Here is a 23,449-nt window from a genome sequence, read left to right as displayed (position 1 = left end):
CTGTGAGTACCTTTATGGTTGTTCTCCATGTTTTCTCATCATTTCTAACCTATCTAGAAAATAATAAAAAAATAAAATGGGGGGGGGGGGTGGGGGGGCAAAAACACCACAGCTCCATGAGGGTCCAAAGTCTGCTGGCACTTGGCAGGGTTAATATAAGTCTAAAAACAGGTTATTAATCAACTTAAACACACAATTTTAGTCTATAATATCATCAAAATTTGTAAAAAAAAAAATCAAAACCCATCGTTAAACTGGGGTTTGGCCATCGTTAGGCAAGGTATGGTGGTATTCCTACCCCCCATCGTTAAGCCAGGGTATTGTATCTAGGAGTATTGTATATTGAGGTATACCTTATACATACAGTATACTGTATAGACAGAGAGAAAGAGAGAGAGAGACAGAGAGAGAGAGAGAGGTGGTATTCCTACCCCCCATCGTTAAGCCAGGGTATTGTATCTAGGAGTATTGTATATTGAGGTATACCTTATACATACAGTATACTGTATAGAGAGAGAGAGAGAGAGAGAGAGAGAGGTGGTATTCCTACCCCCATCGTTAAGCCGGGGTATTGTATCTAGGAGTATTGTATATTGAGGTATAACTTATACATTCAGTATATATATACAGTATATATATATATATATATACATACAGGCATACCCCTGTTTAACGATCTAATTGGTTAGGTAAAACCCCATCATTAGGCGGGGTATTGTATATCAGGGTACTTTTAACATGTACACTCGACCCTTGATTTGGCAAACCCCTATTTCCTAGATTTCGGATTTCCCAGACATAGGCTGAGGCTGAACAATATTATCAAATGCCAGACAAATGCCCATACAAGTCTGGGATTCTCACAAAAGTCAGGCCATTATTCTCTCATGTAAAACTGTAAGCAGTCTGCTGCACAACACAGTGTAATTTTAGCAAGGTTTTGACCCAATAAAGGCTAATTGTAACACACACAAGAAGATATTTTCAGGTGTCATTCTCGAATGTTTGTGAATATTTTGAATACCGCGCGTTTTTTCCGTGCGCCAATTGTTTCAAGGGAGAGTAGCTATTAAGTTCTTTCACTCCAGCCGACCCCCACCTCCCTCCTCCCACCCCCCGGGCCCCCCACCTCCCACCCCTGACCAAACACGCATCAGTATCTGTCCAGCTGTGTGAGTGACAACACTGCTGATGTAGCAGTGAAGTGCGGGCAATTACAGTGCCTTTTACCTGCCTCAGTGAACACAGAGTGGGTGTTTATCGTACGTGCAGTGGTCATATATGTTTATAGTATTACTGTATTATCAGAATGAGGTTGGCATTTGGTAATGGTGTGTGAGCAAAAAATAGTGATTACAACACCGCTGATGTGGCAGTGAAGTGCGGGCAATTACAGTGCCTTTTACCTGCCTCAGTGAACACAGAGTGGGTGTTTATCGTATGTGCAGTGTTCATATATGATTATAGTATTATTATCAGAATGAGGTTGGCATTTGGTAATGGTGTGTGAGCGAAAAATAGTGATTTTAGATCGCTCACTTCTAATGGCACTGCCCATCCAGTGATAGTCAACGAAATCATGAAACCTACATCATTGCAAAGCCGAAGGTTAGTACTTTCTAATGGTAACTTATTTTTCGCTCTAGATTTATTCTGTGCGGAGTTATAAAGGTTTAAAGTTTGTTTACATTTTGGCTGGAACCCCCGCGGGAGAGGCCAGTCGGGGCAAAACAATGCCCGCGGTTAAAGGGTTAAGGCACTCCAATCGGACTGAGCCGGTGAAGGCTTATATCCAAGGGGTGGTTGGGGTTTATTGCTCATGTAATGCCACTCAGGGATGAGTGAGGCTGGTCACTCTCATCTTAAATGTCAGGACCAACTTGCCTAGACCCGGGCTCCTATGCTCCTTATGGGGCAATGTAGGATTGGATGATGGATGGATGGATGAATAAAAGAATATACAGGTATATTGTACTTTCTTACGGACAAAGTCAATGAGATCCATTCCCACTCACTCAGTTCAGCCAACTCGGTGCGACTAAATACTGAATCGGCACTTTTCACTGGAAAATATTTTAATTTTTTTCACCGCAGTGGCTCATACACACCTAATTATCTGAAATCCGCTAAAAAAAAAAAAAAAAAGGGTACTTAATACAACTTAATTAAAAAATTAGGTTTCAGAGCTAAAATGCACCAGTGTTAGATATTTACCCTTCGGATCATCAGCATGCCTTGACAGACTTCTATTTTGCATAAATATTTATTTTGAGTACAAAAAAAATGTGTCTGCTTTGTAAATCGATATTTATACAAAACAAAAGTCTGTCAAGGCGAATTGTTAGGCTTGAGGCAAAACACTTCTGCTAACAAAGAAATTTTTGCTCTGAATCTTGATTTGTTATTAATAATTAAATTCTGCACAAACTTTTGACTGAATTTCAAATAATTAGGTGTGCAATTCTATATGGTGATAAAGATTAAAATATTTTCCAATAAAAATTGCTGATTCTGTCCAAGATTGAGATCACATTTGATGATTGATTGTATCTCGATCAACTGATTAGTGGTTGGCCAATGTTAGCAGATATTTCCCCTTCAGATCATCAGGACGCCTTGACATAAATATTTATTTTGAGTAAAAAAAAAAATGTATCTGCATTGTAAATCAATATTTATTACAAAACAAAAGTCTGTCAAGGCGAGTTGTTAGGTTAGAGGCAAAACACTTAAGCTAACTTTAAGAAATTTTTGCTCTGAATCCTGATTTTCTATTGATAATTAAATTAAACACAAATTTTTGACTGAATTTCATATAATCAGATGTGCAAACCTATATGGTGATAAAGATTAAAATATTTTCCAATTAAAACTGCCGATTCGGTCCAAGATTGTGTGTTTGTATCTCGGTCAGCTGATTAGTGGTTGGCTGACCTTGTGTGTGTATTTACCTATTTGTATTTACCTATTTGTAGTATACAGGAATTGAGCAATGCTCGTGTTGTCCTGTGTGTGTGTGTGTGTGTGTGTGTGTGTTTTTATTTTTTTATGCGAGGAAGAAGGAACCAAAGGCTGCGGGCCCGCAATTATTGTTCCTTCCAAGAGAAAAACAAAACACGAGAGTCTGCTTTTCTATCAATAATTAAATTAAGCAAAAATTTTTGACTGAATTTCAAATAATTTGGTGTGCAAAACTATATGGTGATAAAGACTAAAATATTTTCCAATTAAAATTGCCGATTCGGTCCATAATTGTGTGTTTGCATCTCGGTCAGCTGATTAGTGGTTGGCTGACCTTGTGTGTGTGTGTGTCTTTTTTTTTTTTTTTTATGCTAGGAAGAAGGAACCAAAGGCCATGGGCCCACAATTATTGTTCCTTCTAAGAGAAAAACAAAATACAAGAGAGAGCCAAATTCAAGTCGAGATGCCTGGACACACTGCGTTTGAAAGACTGATGTCAAAATATGGCAGAATGACCAGAAAACACTACTAAAACAAGGAGGGGTACTGTACATACAGTAATGTTTAGATAAGGTGTTTTATGTTTTTCAGTTGTTTTTCTGTATGCTTTTCTTGGTGTTTAGCATTACTTTGGATATTCCCATGTGTGTTTTGATGTCTAAATATGCCTGAATGACTGGAAAACACTGCCAAATTATGTACAGGTACTGTACAAATAGGTTAGGTACAGGTTGGAGGTGGGTATAGGTAGGGTCTGGGTATGGTATTATCTGGATGTTGCCACTTCCTGGACATGCCTTTGGCTCTATTATGTCCGGATAAATGAAGGATTACTGTAATACCGTACAGGCGGCCCTCCACATCAGAAGATTCAACTTTCGCGGTTCTCGCAGATTCACAGATTGCCCTTCTGTGGATCCAAGATTCCGTTTGTAGCCGATAAGTGTAGCAGTGCAGCCGCTCATGGGTCATTTTGCACCAAACCAAGCCCACGCCAAACCACTGTGCTCCCACACTCCCGTCTCTCCCTCAGTCTGTGTCCCACCACTGTCACGGTTGCTTCGCTGCCTCTACGCTGCCACACCATCCTCCCATAATTTCATTTTTGTGCCAAATAATTGTGCTGTCATGTGTTCAAAGGTAACAAGTGCATTGATGTGCTATTAGGTGAGTGAATTAACACCCTACTGTGTGATTTACTTGTGATGACTTTGTCCCACGAGTGTCTGTGTTGTCCCGCAAGCATGGGCCCCAAGCATCCCGCATCCCCTAGTGGTGAGCACACCCCTAAACGCGCAGAGAAAGTGTTGAGCCTGGAGGAGGTGAAATTGCTGGAAAAGTGTAGGGAGGGTATGAGCTATGCTGTGGCTGGAAAATTTTTTTATGTGAATGAGAGCACAGCTTTCAGGTCCCACATATGATTTATTAGATACAGTATGTGCACACTTGCTCACAGGGTGATTTGCGGCTGTAGAGGCATTTACGGGGGGTGCACCAAACATTCGTAGAAATTCCACATCCGCAGGGGTCTGTGTCCACTAACCCCCGCAAATGTGGAGGGCCACCTGTACTGTACACTGATAAACATGTCTTTTACTTACCTTACTGTGGAGAACATAGCTGAAGTGGTCAGGCAGTCTGGACTGCTTCTGGCTTGATCAGACTTTTTCCGATGTATAAGAAGTTAGTCCATCAGCTCCTCGATTCCGATAAATGTGAATTCTGGTCTACTGGAGTTCGTTATATCGAGGTTTTACCGTACTGTATATTTTGTTGAGTCTAGCACTATTTACTATTACTATTTTTTCATTGTTCAATATATTAGTTTATTTTATACTGTCTGTAAAATAATAACACTGAAGTGCTAAGTGACATACAGCACAGTGCAAACATAAGTGACGCATATAGTGGTGTATGGTGGTGAAGTGAAGGGTGGTGGGCGACGGTGGGGGTGGTTGCGGACGATGGACAGCTACAGTGACACACAAAAATATAAAAAATGACATTGCTTCCACATATCTCTATGGCAACATTGGAGCATCTAGACACCTGCTGAAGTGCATATATTTATTTTTTTTCTTGTGTTGTGGTTGGCGAGGGCGCTCACCATCCACTCACTTGAGACAGTGCTGCTTTGGGTGTCTGCCCTTTCCTCTCTTCTAGCCTTCCTTTTCTGTCTTTCTTTCCTTCACTCTTTCCTCTTTCTTCTGCCTACGGGTGACTTTTCACTCCCTCCTCTGTCTTTCTTTCCTCTTCCTTCTGCCTATGGGTGACTCTACACTGCATGACAAGCCAAATGGTTTCCTGTACACCAGGAAACCATTTACTATGCTGGGCAGTAACCATATAACCAAATTATGGTGCCTGGTGGTTTAGTGGGGACTTACAGCGCTCCAATCAGATTGAGTCAGTGAAGGTTTATATCCACGGGGTGGTTGGGGTTTACTGTTCATGTAATGCCACTCAAGGATGAGTGAGACTGGTAACTCTCATCTTAAATGTCAGGACCAACTTGCACAGCTCCGGGTTCCTACGCTCCTCATGGGGCAGCATAGGACTGGATGATGGATGGATGGATGGTATTAATATGAAAATTATTGAACTGACAATGGGTACCTTTGGGGTAGACTGCCACACCAGGGGCCTCACTTTTGCCACCTTAACCACAGTGAAGGGGTTCAAAAGCCATCTAGTATGTACCACATCCACTGCATCAGAAGAATGATACAAATATAATCCAGCAGTTATGTGGGTGGGAGGCCATGGATGAGATGGAGGGATGGAGTGGAGAGGTATATGAGAGGGGGGTGTGAGCTGGAAGCAGGGCAGTGAAATGGTGGGGGGGTGGGCATGGACGCGATTTGTTTGTGGGCACCCCTTACGGGATTGAGGCATCTGGCAATCAATAGACAGACAGATAGTTACATGAAAACATGTCAATCTCAAATGAATGAAACTGAACAAACTGAAGTCATACAATGAGCAGAGTACCTAGCAACTGCTTGTAGCCAAAGTAAACTCACCTATTAGGACATCCAGTGCTGCTTCCATGTTCTGGGTGGCCTCAGAAATCTGGTGAAGATCTGTGGTTGGCTCTACAATACGCTGCCGACTGTACTTACTTTTCTGGGTTGAATTGGCTGAAAGAAATTATTACATATACTGGTAAACTGTACATCAATATACCTATCTATATTACATATATATATATATATATATATATATATATATATCTATCTATCTATCTATCTATATACCTAGGCTGCTTCCCCCAAGGAAAGGGAGGTAGCCGAGACAGGATGGACACTCCCCATTTACTCATCCATTCAAACACATTCATTCGCATCTTAGCCCCAAAGGGGAGAAAGGACAGATCCTCACCGCACCACACCGCACAAGGGTCAACTGCGCAATGCAATCAGTGACATCCGCGGCAGGGCCCGACAGCAGAACTGGTTTACCCCTGCCACATCATAACAGACCCATCCCCTTACCCACACCTGACCTGACTAGCTGATCAGACCAAATGCGGGAGAATATCCCCTCAGGGCTGCGTCATCACTTATTCATTCACAATTTCTCTCCATTTATTTCTGTCACGCACAGCCACTCTTCCTTGCTCAACAGACATCCCTCTCACATCCAACGCTCTCTTCACACTGTCCATCCATCCTATTCGTGGTCTCCCTCTCAGCCTTACACCTCTCACATCAGATCTAGTTATCTTTTTCACCAATCGCTCATTATCCATTCTCTCCATATGCCCAAACCATCGCAACACCCTCTGCTCAACTCTACCAGCCATCTACCGAACAACTCCAGTTCTCCTTCGTACTTCATCATTTCGCACCCGATCCATACGCGTCACTCCACACACACTCCTCAGACACCTCATCTCCATTACATTCAAACTTTTCCTCTCTGCTACACCCATATTCCATGTTTCAGCCCCATATAACGCAGTCGGTACCACAACACCCTCATACAGCGTTCTCTTTATATCTATCTATCTATCTATTGCCAGACGCCACAATCCCGTAAGGGGTGGCCATTTGACTTTGTCATTTGTTTTATGGGGAGGGGCACTAATCCTCCACCAACCCACTTGCTGACACGTAGGGAGCTCGTATGGTTTGGTTATATGGTTACCACCCAGCGTAGTAAATGGTTTCTTGGCTTACAGGAAACCATTTGGCTTGTCACTCAATGTAAAGCCACATGTAAAGGAAAGAAAAGCAATAAGAAGTGAGAGGAAAGATGGGAGAAATATGAAGAGAGGAGGGTATATATATATATATATATATATATATATATATATATATATGTATATATATATGTATATATATATATATGTATATGTATATGTATATATATATGCATCTATCCATCATCCAATCCTACACTGCCCCATGAGGAGCGTAGGAAACCGGGGCTAGGCAGTTGGTCTCGACATTTAAGATGAGAGTGACCAGCCTCACTCATCCCTGAGTGGCATTACATGAGCAATCAACCCCAACCACCTACATAAGCAATCAACCCCAACCACCTATAGGGTGGTTGGGGTTGATTGCTCATGTAATGCCAATCAGGGATGAGTGAGGCTGGTCACTCTCATCTTAAATGTTGAGACCAACTGCCTAGCCACGGGCTCCTACGCTCCTCATGGGGCAATGTAGGATTGGATGATGGATATACCGGTGTATATATATATATATATTTTGATAGGTATACTCTGGTTTAACAATGCACTTGGTTATGTAAAAACACATTGTTAGGCGGGGGTATCGTATCTCAGTGTAGACTCAACATGTAGCTAAAGTATAGGGATGCGTTTTTGAGCCTTGGGTTTCTCCCCCAACCAAGTCCTAAATCCACCCAAATGAGTCCAAAAGCAAATTTAAAGCCAATCTAAATGGCCTAACATTACACACACACTACATTTGCCTCATCAATGACATGGGTTTTACTTCATTCTTGCTACTGTCAATTATTATTCATCTTATAAAATTCTGAACTTGAGGAATTAGATAATATTATACAGTATCTTTAACTAAACCCCATACTACTAAAGATCCTTCCTACTCTGAATAAAAGCATCTCGTAGCTGCAAAACTAAAAATGTCATCCTCAGGTTGAAGGGGTTGATATGATTATACAGATAATGGGTTGTCACCTACAATACAAGAGATGGGCAACTTAGTGAAACTTCAGATACTGAGAGCAAATGAGGACACCAAGGCCCTTATTTCTGAGGGCAACATAAATAATACATAAGAGTATAAACTCTTCACTGATACAAGCTAGGCAAGCAAAACATAATTAAAATTTACTAACTTCCAACCACCTCTGGGGCATAAGAAATAACCTCAACTGGTATGGGTGCAAACATGGTGCCTGGGGTGCGACCTGGTACACCCATGCTGGCGCTTACATAACCCTGTAAGACAATAATAAAATATATTAATAACCTATGAAATATATGCACTTTCCTCAATAAGAAACTAACTCAGTGCTTCATACTTGTTTTCGTCTTTTTTGTTTTTGAACGCTCCAACATGCTTGCATGTGCTCGAAATATATGCACTTTCCTCAATACGAAACTAACTCAATGCTTCATACTCATTTTCGTCTTTTTCATTTTTGAAGGCTCCAACATGCTTGCATGCGTTGGCCTTGGTCGCCTAATGGCAGTTCTCCATGTTCCTCGATCTCTGGCAGCCTCCCTGTTCAGTCCCTTAACCCTGAGGTGACGCTTAATGACCACGTCCCAGGTTTTTTTTGGTCTACCCTTCGCAACCCACCCCTATTATTAACACTTCTCACTTTCTGCACCCAATTATCATCCCCCATGCTCCCCACATGCCCCAACCACCTCAATCTACCTCTCCTCATCACAACACCAATACGTTCCAGTCCCATCCTACTTCTCAACTCTTCCATCATAAACCTAGCCCCCCCAGCCCTTGCACTCAGGGATGCACTGCACATCCACCTAATCATTGTCATTTCTGTACATTTGAGCCTGTGAGTAGCCTCTTCCTTTTCTGCCCAGGTCTCACTACCATATAGCATTACATTCCTAACACATGCTGCATACAAAGATTCCTTAGCAAATAGGGAAAGCCCTCTCAATGTCAGGAGAGGGAACAGCTCCCTGAACTTCTTCCAACCACTCCTCACCCTAGCCACACAGCTAGCTCCAGCCCCACCTGTAGCACATGACATGTCTCCCAAATAACAAAAACTTCCACACACTCAAGAGACTCACCAGCAAGTTCAATCCTTTCATGCCTGACAATCTCCACTTGCTCTCCCGGACACACCACACACATGAAATCAGAATTATCTCACAGTCTACCTGTACTACCACTACATCTCTTATGCACCCACTTATCACAAACACCACACAAGATGGAATTACTTCCCACCCCCTTGTAACAAATTGCACATGGTCACTTTCCCTTTCCTTTGACAATACTGCCACCAAACCTAGATATCATCATTTTTGTTTAATCTGCATTTACTCTTAAGCCCTTGTGCCCCATACCATTTCTCCGCTTCCTATATCTTTCCTCCGCCTCCTTTTCGTTCTCTGCAATCAACACCAAATCATTATTTACAGTAGTAATCCCTTTACTATCTGGACGCCCACTAACCGGACATTTCGGGCCTGGGTCTTCGAAACCCAAAAATGGCCAAAAAACGAAAAAAAATCCCTCCCCCCCAAAAAATACAATTTTTTTCCCACCTGTAATCTGAACTTGGCGTGCGGCACCGAACAGCTGTGTTTCGCACGGCCACCAGCCTCCTGGTGTTCCTCCCCTCCCCAGTTACCGCCTAACTACCATCGTGAGTAGATGCTAATCGTAATGGATGCCACATGTGCTTGTTTTTGTGGACAAACAGTGAATAAACTGCAATACCTTGTCACTAGACCACATGGTAATTTACAGTGTTGTGCAGTGTTAAGAAATTAGAATTTAGAGTGCGAAGGATAAAGTGTGGAGTGCAAACTGCTGGTTGAAACTAGCATGGCGCAATTGAAGGCTTCACCAAACCCTGTTTCAGAGGTCCGTCACGTGGTCTAGCATCGCTCAGCCTCAATTAAATATTTTTGCGGGGTTTTAAAGACATGTGAAACTGTACCTAATACTAAGTTTATAATAAAATTGCCATTTATAAGAATCTTTTTTCCTATTCAATCATGTGCATATATATACTGTACCTGTAAAGAAAGAATAACCAGGCTCTCAGAGAATCTTAGCTTGGGGACTAAAATAGTGTGCTGTCTAATTACATATACAGTGGGCTTGCACAGTGCGCAAGAGATTGGGCGGTCCTGGTCCTCCTGCAGTGTGAAATTGCTCACTGAGAATACATAATCTTATGGGAAAAATAACATATGGGCAGTACCCCCTAATACCTGGACATTTTTTGGCCCTTACAGACATAATAAAGGTCAAATTTTTCAGAAACTGTACTACAGATATAGCGACAGTAACAAATATATGGGCAGTCACCTTAACAACAGTAGACAACAGGCAACACCGGACTTAACTCGCCCCATCCCGACGTTTTTGGACCTTTTTTTTTTTTTGGCTCAAACATCTGCTTTTGGTGAGAAACATCAAAAATTCATAGAGAAATCGCTCACCTGGAGTTTGAAATACCCGATTTAGGTACAAGTCCTTCCTTACCTGACTGGGTTTTCTAACAGGCTGGAACCAAAGAAAACGAGTTCTATGGGAGGGTAACTATTTTATCCACTCATAAACAGTATTTATTTATTTACTTGGTACGAATTTATATGTAGTACAAGAGTATATTGGTTTTCAAACAGTAATATAGGCATTATAAGCATTGTTTCACTCACTAACTCATCACCATTCATGACCTTTTTTCCCCCACATTACCTGATCATCATTTCTTCCTCTAATGCTATGTAAACATTGTCCTCCACATTGTCATCGATTGGGGAATCACTCTGGCCCTGAATGTCTTTATTGGCCAGGTCACTGGTAACAGGTGAATTTCCGAGACAATGGCATGCAGGGGGGGGGGGGTGAGAGGTTATGCGGTGTAAGGCATTGTTCCTGCTTGGCATCTCGTAGAGGAATAGAGGAAGGTGTCCCGTGTATACGTGCCAAAAATCACTCGCGAAATCACTCGCGAAAATTGAAAATTGTGCAAATTAGGGACCTTGCAATGTTGCCGCGTTAATTCACGTCGCCGGGATGGCACGGGTTAAATAACAGGGGTTCCAAGGCGCGGCAACACACTTAGAGTGCCCCCGCTACCACCCCGGCCGCACCACGCTTGTTTAACAGTTACCAATGTTGTATTATTCCAGGCTTTGATGAAATTTATGGCCAGTCGAATGTTACATTTCTTCCAGAATGCAGCAACAATCATTATGGTGGGGGCTGCAGGTATGCCAAGTGAAGCAGGTGAGTCAGGTGGGGCTGTGGAGGTGGAGGGGGAGGCAGCTGGTGAGTCAGGTGGGGCAGTGGAGGAGGAGGGGACAGCAGCAAGCGAGTCAGGGGAGATGGTGAGGGGAAGATCCTCCCTCTTCTCCTCGCTACTGCTTACATTTTCAGCAATTTCCTTCATCTCTTCTTGCTTGTCTGTTTCATTCCTCATTTTGTTATGGACGTATTGGCAGTATAACAACTTGGTATTCGCGAAATAACCATCACTATTATAGAAACTGGGTATCTATTCTAACTTACTGTTATTGCCGAAAACGTTATTGTTGAAGTTGTTATTGTAGGATCTTACTGTAGACTCCTCTTGAGCACCTTCCCCACGAGCCTCTAGGTCACTATTGGTGCGTTGTGTGGGGGTGGGGGACGCGTACTAATGGAAAATGGCATTTTTGAGCCACTCCTTGCCTCTACCTCACGTTTTGTGAGGTAAACTCGCGCATTCAAGGTTTTTGGTTATGATTTTTTGCCACTCGCGCACAAAGTGATTCGCGCACTCTGAGCTCGTGCAGTAGGCGAGCCCACTGTATCTGAATAAATCGTGTGCAGTCAGTTAAAAGAGATTACCTTCAGGACTTCTGATGTGTGTTTTAGCATACTTTAAAGATGTAAGCTGCTCCACTGAAAAAAATGTACTTAACGACTGCTTAGTTGGTGAATCAGCCATATTAATCCAAACAAACGACAGCGATGTACAACACTATAACCATGGCAGAGTACGAGGAACTGAAGTGTAAACCTACTAAACTGTGCAATGGAGCCAGGGAATCATTTAAAAGAATTCTTTTAGTTAGACTTAGGCTACTAAGATGATGAAGACGTCCAACAGTCTGTATTGTTATGAAAAGTCATACATCAGGCAGGGCAGCATATCAAAAGGTGCTGCCAATTCTGCAGCTACATATCTATTTTCTTTTGTGGATATTAACGAATGGCAAATATTTTAATCACTGTTTTCTTGCTTTATGGATGGGTCTGGAAAAATTGCCAAGGTTTTGTCTCCATGTTATGCTTACGTAGATGAGTAAACTGACGAAAGCTGAGTTTACAAAATGACACATGATATATATAATCAAAAGGCTCTCATATTGTAATTTCTTTGTAGCATATCATGCCACCTGAGTAATTTTGCAAGTAAAATATGTTTTGGGGTGTTTTACTGTGTCAAAATGAAAAAGAAATTAAGCACTGGCTACTTTTTCAATGCCTACCCCGCATCAGAGCTGGGCGACGGAAGCGAACCTAGTGGCAGATTTCTGAAACAGGATCTGGTGAAGTGTCTAATGAAGAACAGAATGTGCAGTGTTAAATAATTATAACTCACAGTGCAAAGAATTAAGTGCAGCATAAAACTGGATTACTATGCATGCTTCAAGAGCATTTTCATCACTGCCTGAGCCTTAGAGGAGGCAGCCACAGACATGCTGTAAGTACCCTGTACACTGCTAAATATTTTACACACTCACTTTTAATACCTCATTCTCTGGTTCCTTTTCATTTATTTCATGCTTTATGTCCCTTATTTGTGTGAATAGGGTCTTAAACAGGTGCTATGCATGTCCGGTAGGGAGTTATTTAGGTGGCTTTCAAAGTTAGGCTGGGCTAGGGTCCATAAGTACCAGTCCAGGAGGCAGGAGCCCATTACCCGGACAAAACCACTTCCCGGACATGCCTTTGGCTGTATTACATCGGATATAGGGAAGATTACTTATATATATATATATAGCCTATATAATATATCTATGTATCTATCTATAAATAGCCTATATAATATATCTACCTATCTATCTATCTATGTACAGTATGTATATATATATATATATATATATATACAGTAATCACTCTAATATCCAGACGCCCAATATCCGAACATCCCCACTAACCGAACCTTATCGTCCTGGGATCAAACATTCCCAAAATGGTCCGGAAATCCAAAAAAATTGGAAAAAAAAATCGATTTTTTGCCGTCCGTAATTTGAACTTGCCGCGCGCGCCGCGTGAGAGCATTGTTTTGGTTCGTCATTCCTCCGACGTCCGATAGAGCGCCGCTGCATCCTCCCCACTTCCCGCCTGTCTCTCACCGCGACAAGACCTACGCTCTTCGCCATGGCTGCCCACGTGCTCGCTTTTGTGGTGGTGCCGTACTTGCTGCAAGGCCTCCTGCTGCTCTCTGCCCTACTCTTAGTGTGTGTGATGATGGCCCCGCCTCCTGAGAAAAGGAAGAGAGTGGTGTTGACTCTGGAGAAGAAACGGGAGATATTGGAGAAGGTTGATGCGGGTTGGTCTTCCTCTCGCATTCTCCGCGAGTTCAACCTGGCCCGGTCGACTTTGTTTGATATCAAGCGTTCCCGAGACAAGCTCATGCAGTACACGGCTGACTTCTCGTCGAGAAGCAAACGCAACGTGGAGAGGAAGGTTATGTTTACCCCCAAGTATGCAGAGATCGACCGCTCCACGTTGATTTGGTATCGACAGCAACGTGCAGCTGGTGTGATGGTACGTGGAACGGAGCTGAAGGCTGCTGCTGAGAAGTTTGCAAGGCTTCACGACGCCCTAGACTTCAAGGCATCCGAGGGTTGGCTCTTCGCGTTCAAGTTGCGACATGGCCTTACTAACCGTAAAGCACATGGCGAAGCATTGGACGCTAACGAGGATGGAGTGGACGAGTTTCGGCACAAGGTGAAAGGCTTGATCGACAGGGAGGGCCTCACTCTCGGTCAAGTCTATAACGCTGACGAAACTGGCCTATTCTATCGCTCGGTGCCAACGAACACTCTCGCCGATGAGACGGAGAAGTGTGTACCTGGCCGCAAGCTTTCTAAGGAACGGATATCTGCTTTGTGTTGTGCCAATGCTAACGGCATGCACCGGCTTAAGCCCGTTATTGTTGGCCGTGCAAAGCAGCCTCGGTGCCTTCGTGGGGTGATGGATGTCCTTCCTGTCGTATGGTACCATTCTTTGAAAGCATGGTTCACAGCTGTGATTTTCAAAGACTGGTTTCACCATCACTTCGTCAAGGAGGTCATACATTACCAGACAAAGACACTGGGAATTCCTCGCGACCAGGTATAGGATCTCCTTCTCCTCGACAATGCACCTGCCCACCCGTGCGACAAGGACTTGGTTGCTGAGAATGGCCGTATTAGGAGCATGTTTCTGCCACCTAATACGACTGCTCTCATTCAACCAATGGACCAAGGAGTGATCGTGGCAACAAAGCGCCTGTACCGTCGGAAGTTCCTGGACGAGGTGATGGTGGTTCTCGAGGACGAGGACGAGCGCAGGGAAGGACGTGACACTCGAGGCAAGCGGACTTTGGAAAACCTTCGCCGCTACAACATCAAGTCTGCGCTGTACAACTGGGCTAGTGCATGGAAGGAAGTCCCTGTGAAAACTCTTGAAAATGGTTGGTCTCGTCTGCTTCTCGGAACAGATGTGGAGTACGATTTCCTAGGGTTTGACGTGGATGACTTCCATGCACGGCTACGTACGCACGGCGACGATGTTGATGTGGACAATGTTCGTGAGTGGTTGGACGACGACGAGGGCGATCCTGGGTATCAGACGTTGTCTGATATCGAGATCGCGTCTTCGGTTGCTGGTGTCAGTCCCGAACTTGAAGATTCCGACGACGAAGGCGATGATGATGCAGACTCCGCCCAGCAGGACACTACTCCAGCCATCCCCAAGCTGAGCGCACTCCGAGAACATCTAGAGTTCGTCCTAGACTACCTGGAACACCCGGACTGCGACAGGGAGATGGGGCCCTTGGGACTCGTGGAGGAAGTGCGTGCTTTCCGGCAGCGCATCATCAATCGCCAGAATCGTCGGTCCTTGCGTCAGTCAACGATTGACAGTTTTTTCAGGCCCGTGACCCCCGCTGTGCCAAGCCCTGGTTCCACTCCGTTGCCTCCCCAAGACAGGCCCTCATGCTCCGAGCCACAGCCCAGCACATCAGCTACAGTGGAGTCACCGCTCGACGTGAGTTTGCGGCTGTCTTCAGAGTCTTCTGTAGTCGGTACGCCATCACCACTACCCACCGATGCACCCCTTGGACGCCTGCCAGTGATACTCTCGGGCTCTGACAGTGAATAAACAGCAAGAACTTCTCCACTAGACCACACAGGAATTTTGAGTGTTGTGCAGTGAAAAAAACGGTGTGTTGTGTTAAGGTTTTCAAGTTGGGAGAAAAGACTAAGTAGAAAAGAAATTTAACGTAACTAACCTTCTTTGTTTTGGCTTTGGAAACTTAAAAAACTTGGGAAAAGTTAATGTGCAACACTTAAATTTAATGGAACATTATTTGGACTAAAGTGAACACTGTGAAAAGAACGGACTTCTGTGTGTTAGTGACTAAGTTCAGTGCAAGACTTCAGGAAGAGTGTAGTGCAAGTGCTTCAGGAAATCGTTCTTACTGTCAGAGTCCGAGAGGAGGCGGTTATTCATCGAGGTGGCCAGGGACTTGCTGTAAGTAGCCAAAATGTTTCATGTTGTACTATTTTCCATACTATATTTACCAGAATGTTTCATATTGTATTTTTTCCCATACTATACTTACCAGAAAGTGTCATACTGTACTTCTTTCCATACTAAACTTACCTCATGCATGTGCAGTAGGAATGTGTTTTTCAGAGTTCGGTTAGGTTCGGTTAGGTTAGGTTCGGTTAGAGTCCATAAGTACCAGAATGTTTATTAATGTAAGAACATACTTCTAAACCCACATTTTATGTGTCTATTGCATTTATTTCAGTCATTTATGTGCCTTATTGGTGTGATTTGGGTGTTAAATAGGTGCTATGCATGTCCGGAGGGAGTTGTATAGGTGTTTCTCTGTGTTAGGGTCCGTAAGTACAAGTCCATAAGCTGGGGCCCAATATCCGGACAAAACCAATATCCGAACCTACCGATGGCTCTATTGATCCGGATATTGGAGTGATTACTGTATATATATATATATATATATACACACACAGTAGATATGGAGCCTCTGTGGTACAGTGGTAGAGTGTGCGTTCTCGTACATGGGAGAACCAGGGTTCGCGCACCGCCAGGGTAATAAACTCTACGAGTATTCACCCAGCCACGTACTGCTTTGACGGAGATATATTGGGTGCTGTGGTTGAACTGGTGTCGAATACTATAAAGTATGTTTGCACCCAGTTAGCGTGCGGGGGCCGATTACACTTGGTTCACAGACTACATACACATCAAATGCCACTCCAACATTACAATCACACTTACAAGCACTTCTCACCCTACATACAATCTCTTAAAGACAGCCTAAGCCACTTCATAGAGATACATAGGCTGTATCGTCCCCACTTCGGTCGGTATAGGCCAATCCTGAAGCGGATACTCACACGGCTGATGATATATATATCTATATATCTATATATATATATATATATATATATACAGTATATATATGTGGTAGGTGGGGGCGCTCACCATCCACTCACTCGATGTAGTGCTGTTCTTGGGTGTCTGCCCTTTCCTCTCAATCCTTCTTTCCTTCCATTCTCTTCTTTCTTTCCTTCATTCTTTCCTTGTCCTTCTGCCTATGGGTGACTTTACACTCCCTCTTCTGTCTTTCTTTCCTTCATTCTTTCCTCTTCCTTCAGCCTGTGGGTGACTCTACACTGAGTGACAAACCAAATGGCTTCCTGTACACCAGGAAAGCATTTACTACGCTGGGTGGTAACCATATAACCAGATTTTGGCGCCTGGTGGTTTTAGTGGGTAGTTATTGCGCTCCAATCGGATTGAGCCAGTGAAGGTTTATATCCAAGGGATGGTTGGGGTTGACTGCTCATGTAATACCACTCAGGGATGAGTGAGGCTCGTCACTCTCATCTTAAATGTCGGGACCAACTGCCTAGCCCCGGGCTCATACGCTCCTCATGGGGCAATGTAGGATTGGATGGATGGATGGATGGATGTGTATATATATATATATATATATATATATATATATATATATATATATATATATATATATATATATATATATATATATATATATATAGATAATATATATATATATATATATATATATATATATATATATATATATATATATATATATAGATATATAGACAGATTATATATATATATATATATATATATAGATATATATATATATATATATATATATATATATATATATAGAGAGATAGATATATATATATATAGACAGATATATATATATATTTATATATATATATAGATATATATATATATATATATATATATATACGGCCATACCACGTTGAGTACACCGCTTCCCGTCCGATCAGCGAAGTTAAGCAACGTTGGGTCTGGTTAGTACTTGGATGGGTGACCGCCTGGGAACACCAGATGCTGTTGGCATAACGTTCTCCCTACGTGTCAAGTGGGGTTGGTGGAGGATTAGTGTCCCTCCCTATAAAACAATTAACTCTAAGCCCTTGGACACCCCATTTGGGATACATGGCGTCTGGCAATGAATGAATGATATACAGTATATATATATATATACACAGTATATGGAGCCTCTGTGGTACAGTGGTAAAGTGTACGTTTTTATACACTGGAGAGCGAGGGTTCGCGTCCCGCCAGGGTTAAAAACTTTGGGAGTGTTCTCCTGGCCACGTATTGCTTGGCAGACACATGGGGTGCTGTGGTTGAACCAGTGTTGCTTACTATAACAGTATGCTTGCACCCAGTCGGTTTGCGTGAGCCGATTACACTTGGTTCACAGACTACGCACACATCCAAAGCCATTCCAACACCATAATTACACTTACAAGCACTTCACACCCTACACACAATCTCTACCAGACAGCCTACGCCACTTGGTAAAGATACATTGGCTGTATCGTCCCCACTTCGGTAGGGATAGGCCGGTCCTGCAGTGGATACTCAAATGGCTGATGATGACGATGATGATGATGATACATACATATATATATATATATACAGTATATTACACGGAATTTGTATAACCAGCAATTTCATGAACTCCCCAGGGAATTTGTGAAATGAGTTTAAATTGGGGTTAATTAATGTTAGGCTAATTTAGGCTGTGATAATCAAGGTTAAGTTTAGGTTAGGTTAGGCAAGGTTGGTTAGGTTACTTGAGGTTAATTTAAATGAATGCTTAACATAACTTAGCATTCATCTAAATTAACCTTACTTAACCTTAACCTAGCCTGACCTAACCTAACTAACCTAGCCTAACCTAACCTTGAATATCCCAGCCTAACCTAACCACAGCCTAAATTAACCTAACCTTAATTAACCCATCCCAATTTAAACTCATTTCACAAATTCGCTATGGATTTCATGAAATCACCGGTTACAAAAATTCCCTGTAACATATATATATATATATATATATATATATATATATATATACAGTATAAATATATATGTATATATATATATATATATATATATATATATATACACTCAATCCTCGTAAACCACGTGTTTATAAACCAAGGATTCGTAATCCGCGGCAAAGTGGCTGTCAGACTGCCAGCACCCTTAAACCGCTGTTAAGTCATGAAAATCGCGGATCTAGGCACCGAAGTGGGCCTTTTCTGAGAAGAATCGTAAACCGCGGCATTCAATTTGATAACCGCGACCCAACAACCAATCACAACCTGTCCCTGGTGGCAAGTGTGCATACTAATGTCGCCATGTTGTTGTTGTTCTGCCCGCCAACCAGCACAGTACAGAGCATCACCGTGTGGTACGAGGGCTACCTGCCTATTTTTGTGCACTTTCCCCCGACCTCCTACCTTCCATGGCCCCTCCCGAACCCCCAAAGAAGCGCTAAGCCCTGTGGCATCAAGAAGCAGCAGCCATTGTCGTACAGTCAACATTTGGAGCTCATTTGTCGTGTTGAGAAGGGAGAGAAGTTTGCATGCCTGGCGAAAGAATATGGGAGGAACGAGTCGACCATAAGGACGGTCTACACAACCAGGAAGAAACCAAAACAAAACCAGGCAAACTCTGAGGGCTTCCTGAGGGAGGCTGAGGAGCTGGAGAAAGGAGAACAGCATGAGGGAGCATCCCCACCTCCTGCTGAGAGGTTCTAAGTTCTTCCCAACACCAACCCACTTCATTCACTTAAGCAATATCATCATAGGATTAGGGTGAGATCCCTTAACCTTCCTTATTTCTATTAAATACATGCACTGAATATTCCTAAATTTGTATGTTTGTGTTTGATGGTGCCTAGATAGGTGTAGGTAGGGTGCTTTGGGGGGTGGTTGCCCAAAGTCCAGACACTAATTAATTTTTCACATAAGAGTTATCATTTATAAACCGCGGAATTTGTAATCCACGGCAGTGGTCCAGACCCAAATTGCTGCGGTTTACGAGGACTGAGTGTGCATATGTATATATATATATATATATATATATATATATATATATATATATATATATAAATATATATATATAATATAATGATGTGGATGTGATAGGAAGCGTTGTGAGGAACACACTGAGGTGGTTTGGCCATGTGGAGAGGATGGAGGGTGAAAGACTGACGAAGAGAGTGTATGTGAGTGAGGTGGAGGGTGGAAGAGGGAGGGGGAGACCGAGGATGAGATGGAGGGATGGGGTGGAGAGGTATATGAGAGAGGAGGGAGTGAGTTGGTAGCAGGGTAGTGAACTGGCGGGGGACAGGGCGACTTGGAGGCGATTTGTTTGTGGCCACCCCAAACGGGATTGAGGCGTCTGGCAATAGATAGATAGATAGATATATATATATATATATATATATATATATATATATAAATATATATATATATATATATATATATATATATAAATATATAAATACATATATATATATATATATATATATATATATATATATATATATATATACACATATTTATATACAGTAATCCCCCTAATATCCGAACGACCAATATCTGAACATCCCCACTAACCGGACATAATCGTCCTGGGATCCAATATTCCCAAAATGGGCCAAAAAACGCAAAAAATTCGGAAAAAATCTGACTTTTTTCCCTCCCGTAATTTGAAATTCCCGCCTGGCACCAAGCAGCTGTTACACCATGGTCCCTTCACTCCTTCCTTCCTCCCCCTCCCCCTTCCCCTGTCAGGGTTGCCATTTGGTATTTTTCATTACCAAGTGTGGGCCAATTTGGTAATGAAAAATTCGTTTGGTAATGAATCAGAATAATGCATTACCAAATGGATTTTTCGCATGTATGAGGATACACAGGATGGAGATGGTGGATTGTTTGCTCTCTCTGATTAATCTGCTACCCTGCATAGTACAGTGCTCGTCAGAAGTATTCAGCGTTGTCCGCCGGGCGCGCAATACTTATGGCCCAAAAAGAATCACCCATTTTTGGGGGTAAGAATTGAGCCATAAGTTTGAGCTCCGAGCATGACGTCACGGTAGCCTGAGGCCTTCTGACGCGCTGGTTGGTTCCCGCCTCAGTCGCCCACGGGCTGCCTGAGAGAGAGGAACTCCACCGAGTGTCCCTCTCAAATTGCGCCATTTTTTACCGAGTGTCCCGCAGTGTTTTGGCCTTCAAAACTTTGTTATGGCACCTACCCGTGAACTATCGAGTGAAATCATATCCCAGATCATTGCTCTAAAGGAGGCAGGCCACCACACAAAGGAAATTAGTGAATTGGTTGGTGTGGCACGATCGACAGTGCGTCGTTGGTGTGCGCGGTTTTGGGAGGAAAACAGTGGCGAAGTTCCCACAAAGAAACCGAGGTCTGGTAGGCCTAGGAAAACTTCCCCAAGGTCTGTTAATGTTTTAAAACGTGCAGTGGAGTTTAATCTTTGTGTGAGTGCAAGGAAAATTAAGGAGAGCAACCCGGAAGTGTTTGGTGAGGTGTCAGTGAGAACAGTGTCTCGTAGGGTGCATGAGCTTGGTTACACAAGTCACAGGCCTGTGAAAAAGCCTCTTCTCTCTAGCAGCCAGAGAATTCGTAGGCTTGCCTTTGCTAATAAATATCTAAATTGGGGTGAGGAGCAATGGTTGTCAGTGTTGTGGTCTGATGAGGCAACATTTAGTGTTACCTGTAACAGAGGAGCATGCAAAGGTAGTGACCCACTTGACCCACGGTATGTAGAAAGCACAGTTAAACATCCTGATTCACTCATGGTATGGGGTTGTTTCTCAGGGAAGGGTTTGGGGAAGCTTGTTGTACTTCCCAAGAAGCTCAGAGTGAATCAGGATGTTTACCTGGAGCTTCTGTGTGATCATTTACCAGACTCCTTCGAGCTAACAGGTGCACGAGTGTTTCAGCAGGACAGTGCACCTGCTCACAAGGCCAAATCGGTCACCAATTTACTTCGTGACTGCGAGGTATCATTCATGACAGACTGGCCAGGAAATAGCCCAGACCTCAACCCGATTGAAAACCTCTGGTACCTCGTAAAGAAGAGTCTCCAAGGGAAGGACGTGAGCTCTCTGCCTAAGCTGGAAGCCGCCATTCGTGACTCCTGGGACAAAATACCCCTCCAGCACCTCAGGAGCCTCGTCCTTTCATTTCCAAGATGTCTCAGGTCCGTGAAGAAACGTAAAGGCTACCCTACGAAGCACTAAAGGTAAATAAAATGCATTATTTATATGTTTTTTCAATGTTGAAAGGTTTGTTTCTCAGGAGGGACGCAGGGCGCCCCATACTTCTGACGAGCACTGTATGAAAATAATCAACATGGTGTTAATTATAAGGAGAGTGATTACATGTATTTCCACTTGTATATATAATTAGTGAAGAATAAATGCTAGCTTTACGAATTTGGTAATGAAAAGTTAAATTTGGTAATGAAAGTTGAGGAAATTGGTAATGTGGCCGTTGCGATCTGGCAACTCTGTTACCCCGCCAACATCAACAGTCACAGTCTAACTCCGATCGAGAGCAGATGCTCATAGCAGTGCAAGCCACAGATGCTTGTTTTTTGTGAATAAACAGTGAATAAACTGCAATACCTCGCCACCAGAACACACAGGAATTTACAGTGTTGTGCAGTGTTAAGAAAGTAGAATTTAGAGTGCAGAGGATTAACTGTGGACTGCAAACTGGTGGTTCAAACCAGTCCAGGAGCAAGGGACTTGTAAGTACCCAGAATGTTTAACATTGTATAAACTCACCTCTAAAACCTCATTTTATGGTTCTTTTGCATTTATTTCAGTCTTTTATGTCCCTTATTGTTGTGATTTGGGTCTTAAATAGGTGCAATGCATGTCCAGAGGGAGTTGTATAGGTGTTTTTCTGAGTTAGGGTCCATAAGTACAAGTCCATAAGCTGGGGCCCAATATCTGGACAGGACCACTATCTGGACCTGCCTATGGCTCTATTACATTGGATATTGGACGGATTACTGTACATTATATATATATATATATATATATATACAGTAATCCCTCTAATATCCGGACGCCCAATAACCGAACATCCCCACTAACCGAACCTTATCGTCCTGGGATCAAACATTCCCAAAATGGTCCGAAAATCCAAAAAAATTGGAAAAAAAATCGATTTTTTGCCGTCCGTAATTTGAACTTGCCGCGCGCCGCGTGAGAGCATTGTTTTGGTTCGTCATTCCTCCGACGTCCGATAGAGCGCCGCTGCATCCTCCCCACTTCCCGCCTGTCTCTCACCGCGACAAGACCTACGCTCTTCGTCATGGCTGCCCACGTGCTCGCTTTTGTGGTGGTGCCGTACTTGCTGCAAGGCCTCCTGCTGCTCTCTGCCCTACTCTTAGTGTGTGTGATGATGGCCCCGCCTCCTGAGAAAAGGAAGAGAGTGGTGTTGACTCTGGAGAAGAAACGGGAGATATTGGAGAAGGTTGATGCGGGTTGGTCTTCCTCTCGCATTCTCCGCGAGTTCAACCTGGCCCGGTCGACTTTGTTTGATATCAAGCGTTCCCGAGACAAGCTCATGCAGTACACGGCTGACTTCTCGTCGAGAAGCAAACGCAACGTGGAGAGGAAGGTTATGTTTACTCCCAAGTA

The 23,449-nt window shown here is 43.1% G+C and overlaps 1 protein-coding gene and 1 non-coding gene across 3 annotated transcripts in view; one reads left to right on the top strand and one right to left on the bottom strand.

The window, feature by feature from the left end:
• The window catches only part of eIF3f1 (eukaryotic translation initiation factor 3 subunit f1), a 48,493-nt gene that overhangs the window by 8,651 nt on the left and 16,393 nt on the right, over positions 1-23,449 (bottom strand). The window contains exons 4-5 of one of the 2 annotated variants that reach the window (XM_080284949.1): positions 8,296-8,398; positions 5,985-6,101 (exon numbers count right to left, since the gene is read on the bottom strand). In XM_080284949.1, the coding sequence (XP_080141075.1) occupies positions 5,985-6,101; positions 8,296-8,398 (220 nt within the window). The remainder of the gene's footprint in view (positions 1-5,984; positions 6,102-8,295; positions 8,399-23,449) is intronic. The other variant, XM_080284950.1, reaches the window with a different exon arrangement.
• LOC145415846 (5S ribosomal RNA) lies at positions 17,695-17,813 on the top strand. Its single transcript, XR_013900152.1, has one exon. It is a non-coding gene; the product is annotated as a 5S ribosomal RNA (ribosomal RNA).

Source organism: Coenobita brevimanus, chromosome 103 (genome assembly GCF_032717465.1).
Source record: "Coenobita brevimanus isolate Jiangsu-jjx chromosome 103, ASM3271746v2, whole genome shotgun sequence".
Lineage (NCBI taxonomy): Eukaryota > Metazoa > Arthropoda > Malacostraca > Decapoda > Coenobitidae > Coenobita > Coenobita brevimanus.
This window is presented reverse-complemented; position numbering and strand designations above follow the sequence as displayed.